This window comes from Postia placenta (genome assembly GCF_002117355.1).
Source record: "Postia placenta MAD-698-R-SB12 unplaced genomic scaffold POSPLAscaffold_16, whole genome shotgun sequence".
In the NCBI taxonomy this organism is placed as follows: domain Eukaryota; kingdom Fungi; phylum Basidiomycota; class Agaricomycetes; order Polyporales; family Adustoporiaceae; genus Rhodonia; species Rhodonia placenta.
In genome coordinates this window covers 668,484-674,497 of record NW_020169847.1, presented here as the reverse complement: position 1 = coordinate 674,497, position 6,014 = coordinate 668,484, and the positions used below count along the sequence as shown (strand labels likewise).

The 6,014-nt window shown below is 53.0% G+C and overlaps 2 protein-coding genes across 2 annotated transcripts; one reads left to right on the top strand and one right to left on the bottom strand.

The window, feature by feature from the left end:
* Positions 1-673: 673 nt before the first annotated feature.
* Positions 674-2,897, bottom strand: POSPLADRAFT_1061110 (hypothetical protein; the record flags this gene model as incomplete). The annotated part of the gene is made up of 12 exons (XM_024481341.1): positions 674-921; positions 970-1,120; positions 1,182-1,385; positions 1,452-1,607; positions 1,665-1,779; positions 1,837-1,966; positions 2,019-2,200; positions 2,259-2,362; positions 2,426-2,454; positions 2,510-2,585; positions 2,640-2,675; positions 2,739-2,897. 12 exons carry the CDS (start codon positions 2,895-2,897, stop codon positions 674-676), a joined length of 1,590 nt encoding a protein of 529 aa, XP_024334818.1.
* Positions 2,898-3,142: 245 nt separating this feature from the next.
* Positions 3,143-5,189, top strand: POSPLADRAFT_1185463 (hypothetical protein). The gene is made up of 3 exons (XM_024489149.1): positions 3,143-3,550; positions 3,601-4,341; positions 4,475-5,189. Exons 1-3 carry the CDS (start codon positions 3,350-3,352, stop codon positions 4,970-4,972), a joined length of 1,440 nt encoding a protein of 479 aa, XP_024334817.1. The 5' UTR covers positions 3,143-3,349; the 3' UTR covers positions 4,973-5,189.
* The last annotated feature ends 825 nt before the right edge of the window (positions 5,190-6,014 follow it).

Below are 6,014 nucleotides of genomic sequence, written 5' to 3'. Positions count from 1 at the left end.
ACAAGGAAGGTCGGTGCTTTATACACAGTGTGGCGTTTGTTTGTTCCCGGTTGTTTGTTGTCAGCCTCGCCGCGTTGCGTCCACCACGGTCAGCCTCCGAGATTGAACCACCGCCGGAGAGCCCCGAGAACATATTCGGAGGCCGACCGGGGGAAGTCGAACGTCTGCATGTCGGTCTCGACTGCAATCCGGCGAGGTGCGGCATGCAGCATGGTTCTCCGTCCCAATCCTCAGCATTGTAGGCACTGTTCTTCACGGATGGATGAGATAATATGTTTTCTGCACACGGTGAGTAGACGGGGATTGGTGTTGAGCATGACAATGCAGCACATCGAGCAAGCTAGAAGGGTGTTGTGCCACCCGGGGATAACCATGATCGCGCTCACGTGTGGTCACGCGTTTGTGACGAGACGCGTCGAGACGGTCGGCTGTGACTTGCCTCGAGGTCGACAATGGCATGCCGTTGACGGGAAAGACAGGACGGAGTTCATCAAGCCCAGACATGGATTCAATCGAGTTCGGTCAGCAGGATAACGATACAGCCTGCGCACAGGAAGAGGACATTCACGTCGAGTGATGTCGTCAATAGCGGGACTGCAGTCACTGTACAAGTGCATCGATTTAATCATACACCACGGATACAGTACAAATCCTATGCTTCCACGTTACGTGTTCATGCCAGCGGCTTCGTCTTGTACAACAATACGTATGCAGCTGAGTCCTCTCCTCCACCCTCTAGTGTGGGCAGCTTGTCCTTCGGGAAGATCGACACCTTGTCGTCGTCAAACTTGTACCAGTCATCATCATCGTCCGCCAGGAAGGCTCCACTCGGCGACAGGGTGGCGGATTGGATTGCACTTTTCTTCACGAAGCCCATGTAGTGTCCGGAGTCGGCCGCTGCGCCCTTATGCGTGACGATCGCTGGGGGATACGTCAGGCGATGGAAATAGTTTCTCTATGCGGACGCACCTATCAGCTCATATTGCCCAGTGATGCTGCAGCCAACGTCTGCTTGCAGATCGGGGTGCACCAGGGCTTCAAGCTCCTTCAGTTCTCGTTGTCTGTACACAGACTCGGCTTCAAGACTCGAGTCCACATGCATCTCCTGGGGGTCCTCCGTCTTTACGATGACCCATCAAGAACGTTAGCCCAATTCGAGCGGTCCGAAATGATGGGCTCACCGACGAAGGCTGGCTGGGCACTGCCAACGGCGCTGAACTGCTCGCCTCTCCACGAACCGCCGCGGAGCGCTTCCGGATTGTACGCCGTTCAGCACGATTGGCCTCTACATCTTTCAGCTTTGTCGAGAGAGGCGCCATCTTCTCCTTCAGCTCCTCTGTGACTAGCTCAAGAGCATCGAAGTCCGTCGGAAACTTGACTCTTCGCTAAAGCACAGACAGTCCTGTGTAAGTGCAAGATCATAAATGACAGGGTTGAAATGATTACGGTACCATGATCTTTGCTTTGCGGGCGATATCCCTTCTCCATGCGAAGCGTACCATGTGCACAGTCAGATATGAAGGGAGACGGGATAGTCGTGATGTAGACGTATATAGCGCATCGCGGCCGAGGCTTGGAGAGATCTTCTCGATCTTCTGATCGAGAGCCTGTGCGAAGATTATATTAATATTCATTTGCTCACACAACATGTGTGTAGGACACACTTCTTTAATACCTTGAAGCATGTAATTAGTTGAGATCGAGATGTTGCACTCGATCTTGAGTACTTTTTCAAAGGACACGGTAGGTGGCTCTTCGGGTGCCTCGTCACACTTGAGCCTGGGTAAACAATATATTCAATTGATTAGGAAGACTTGCTCGAGTAATCACACTCACTCTCGCCGCATCTCGCCAGTCAAGTATTGATCGATGAACTTCTTGGAGACTGACGCTTCCGAAGAAGATACAGGGAGTCCCGGTACTTCCTTGAGCGAATTTGTCAGCTGTATCCAGCACTCTTCGGCATCTATGGATGGGAGAATGAGCAATACGCCCACAGCATCCTTCGTCGCACAAACCTTGCTGTGAATAGGCGGCTAACATCGTACCTATGGCTTTCGAGTTCTGCGCGCGTTCAGCAAACTGCGGGAACGCCTGGCGCAATGAAGCAAGAAAGCCTCCAGGTACGACGCTCTCCGTTGTGCGCGACATTTGTGTGTATAAACTCTTGAGCGCTGAGGGTAGGCCTGAAGGAGCGCCTCTGAAGGCGACGATAAACATCAAGCCACATCGTTCCCGAACGTGCGAAACAAGCGTACTCTTGCAATGCAATCTGCAATTCTGGGATCGCACGCATGGCCTGGAGGGTTGCATTCATGTAGCATGTGTTGCCGAGATTCTTCAAACCAACAGGAAGCGAGAGCTACGCAAGCATCGTGCATTAGACAACGAGTGGCTTGCTGTGCAGCAATATAGCAGGACATACTGCTTGCGCGAGGGACGTGTCGTCCATATCTTTGTGGAGAATTGTCACATGTTTACAGACTCCCTGTATATTACGCGGGCATACCTTCCATGAATACTATTGGTTTCTCTGGAGGCTTTGGTAGCTCACCAGCCGCACCAATAACCATGAAGGTTTGACCCTACCAATAGAATTGGTTTCACAATATGCATAAACGCGAACGATAGGTGCTTACCTCTTTGGGTCCAACCTTCCTCCAATCAGTGTCATCCTAGCGTACAAGGAATGTTTCTAGACTCAGTGCATGAGGCGGGATTATCGTAAATGAACAGACTTTAAGAGTGCCGCCCTTGACCATGACTTTCATTCGATCGACCGGTATACCAGTCACTTGGTAGACTGCCTCTTTGAAGATGGTTGGCGGTTGGTCGGGATCTAGTTGCAGATCATGTATCTTGCCTGCATGCTTGATCTTGACAGCGAGCGGGGCCATTGTGTCTACTGAAGAGGAAGTTGGAGGTGAAGACGCAACCCTTACGCGGAATTTGACTTTGAATTTCTGCGACGCGCGTCGATTACGCGTCAAACATCACGTGGAGGCAAGAGCGCCACTTACAGTCGGGCGCTTGCAAGCATATTGAAGTTATCATCGCCCGATATGGTGTTATGGATTTTGATAACTCAATCGTACAGTGTTACGATCGTCGCTGGAGCTCGTCTGCTATCTTGCCTCTACCAGCGCGTTCTTGTACTTAACTCCTTGCGCAGACTTGCGCTAGCTACGGGTCCGTTACTTCTGGCGCAGTCACCAGGCGCACGTCTTGCAGAAATCAGAAGCGCAATCCAACTTCCCCCGTGCGCGACGCGCGCCGCATTACAGAGATATCAATACACTCCTTCTACCCGATTATCCGTCTCCTGGCCGCTGCATAATTAGTTTTAGACATGCCGTCCAGTGCAGAGGGCGTAGAGGATATTGACTACGTTCAAGGATGCGTCACTCCTAGACGTAAACGTACCTGGGAGCCTGCATCCATCACAAATGCGTTGACTAACAAGCGAAGGCGCATTTCCATGGCCTCGTTCGACCTAACAAAGGAGATCGATACCGTGGAGAACTTTCCCAGTAGTAGCAAGGCAACTGTGGTACGTGACATATCCTACTCTTTGGAGCGGACTTCCGACAGAACCCCAAGGCGGATCGTTTCATCGCCGCACCACGGGAATCTCCAATGCCACTCAATATCACACCCAGGACCAACCGAATTGCACGACAATTTGGACTGGCCAAGGATCGGGTACTCAGCTTTGCGGACAGCAATACAGCTACCCCTGGTAGTCACGACCTCACTGCGCACCGTACGAACTTTCAACGCTTATTCTCCGTAACGCCCAAGGTCTCGCCTGCATCCGCCGCCGCGCATCTCGGCGCGCGCAAGCACTTCGTACTCGCACTAGACGGACCGGGCGTACCTGCAGATCCGTTCGCGTTTCCACTCACATGGTCAGCGCAGAATGCGATTGCGGTGGCATGCGGGCGCGATCTCTATTACCAGGATCTCGGGACACGGAACATCACGCACTTAGGCACACTCCCGCGGCACGGGCATGAGCACCTCGTAAGTATTGAATGGTCGCGCACTCATCCGCAGATGCTTGCTGCGGGCACAAGCACGGGCGTGTTGCAACTTTGGGATACAAACGCAAGTGGCACGACGCGAGACTGGCACTGCAAAGATTTTGGTGGTACTGGCGGGATGGACTGGTGGGGCGACTTGCTTGCAGTTGGCGAGGAGGAAGGGACCGTCGAGTTGTTTGACGCACGCGAGCCACAAGCCGTCAGTACGCTATCGGTGCATAAACACAAGGTGCTGGGTGTGAAATGGAGTACAGATGGTGACTATCTAGCGACAGGAGACGAGCGTGGGGTCGTACAAGTATGGGACGCGCGGGCAGGAAAGGTACTCACGAATACGGACAAGAAGGGAAGCAAGATGAAACACAACCGCGCTCCTGTGAAGGTGAGTGTACGCGTCACATCCTTTTCGCATGCCGCTAACTATGATCCAGGCACTAGCATGGTGCCCGTGGAAGACCAATCTCCTCGCCACGGGATCTACGTATCCTGATGGCAAGGTCCGTATTTGGAATGTGAATTCGACATCTACGACCATGCCTATGCACACCCTCTCGCTGAACACGTCTGTCACGTCGCTCATCTGGTCGCCGAACTGCAAGGAGCTACTCAGCACACATGGCACGTCATGGCAGCCGCGTTCCGCATCGATGCCAGGTCTGTCAGAGCTGAACGTGCTCCCGTCGGGCGCGGTGCCTGTGAAGTCGCACTTCACCAACTCCATCACCGTTCACTCGTATCCCTCGCTCAAGCGTGTGGTGAGCGTGCCCGCGCACTCAGCTGCGGTTGGACATAGCTGCCTGAGCCCGGACGGAACGCTTGTATTCACGATCTGCCCCGCAGAGGAGGCTATGAAGATGTGGAAGGTGTGGGGTATCCCGGAGAACAGAGGGAGAAGGGAGAGTGTATTCGATAAGTGCGGGATCCGGTAGGTTAGTATGGTGGCTCGCCCCCGGCGACTTACAGCAGTCGCTTGTTTCGTCGTTTGTTCTCTCTTTAACTGGGACATTGGGTACTTTTCGTCGCTGTGTCTCCCAGGGTGTATGACATATCGCACCCGTCGCTGTCGTTACCACTATCACTGCTGTAGCCTTATTTACCATTTTTGAATCTCATTATGAATACCCTGGCCCACACAAGGCCTACGCTATACTCACGTGGGGTTAGAGCGGTGCGACCACCAGGGTAGAATTAGTGGTAAATGAGATCTTATTATGGAAGAAGACGAATGATATTATCGCCATAGCAAGATCGCATAGGTAACAATAAAGCTGTGGGTCTGTGGCCAGCGCTGTAGTCCGAATAAGACATTTAGACTAGATTTACCATTCTTTGTGTGTGGTCTGGGATCGTGCTTCCACACGATGATGCTGTACAAGACAGCAACGCATTTTTACAGTAATACAAGTTCATATACACGTCCAGATTGACCTGTACAAATACATAGACTGAGGGAAATGCTTGCGTACGCCGGGGCTACGGACCGTCGTCGACCTCGAGGCAAGTCACAGCCGACCGTCTCGACGCGTCTCGTCACAAACGCGTGACCACACGTGAGCGCGATCATGGTTATCCCCGGGTGGCACAACACCCTTCTAGCTTGCTCGATGTGCTGCATTGTCATGCTCAACACCAATCCCCGTCTACTCACCGTGTGCAGAAAACATATTATCTCATCCATCCGTGAAGAACAGTGCCTACAATGCTGAGGATTGGGACGGAGAACCATGCTGCATGCCGCACCTCGCCGGATTGCAGTCGAGACCGACATGCAGACGTTCGACTTCCCCCGGTCGGCCTCCGAATATGTTCTCGGGGCTCTCCGGCGGTGGTTCAATCTCGGAGGCTGACCGTGGTGGACGCAACGCGGCGAGGCTGACAACAAACAACCGGGAACAAACAAACGCCACACTGTGTATAAAGCACCGACCTTCCTTGTTTCCTCCTTCCATCGCCTCTTCGACCTGACCTCCA

Coding starts and splice junctions, on each gene's coding strand:
- POSPLADRAFT_1185463 (XM_024489149.1), top strand. CDS start 3,350: ATGCCGTCCAGTGCAGAGGGCGTAGAGGATATTGACTACGTTCAAGGA. Junction 3,551..3,600: donor GTAGTAGCAAGGCAACTGTG/GTACGTGACATA, acceptor CAGAACCCCAAG/GCGGATCGTTTCATCGCCGC. Junction 4,342..4,474: donor ACGAGCGTGGGGTCGTACAA/GTATGGGACGCG, acceptor ACTATGATCCAG/GCACTAGCATGGTGCCCGTG.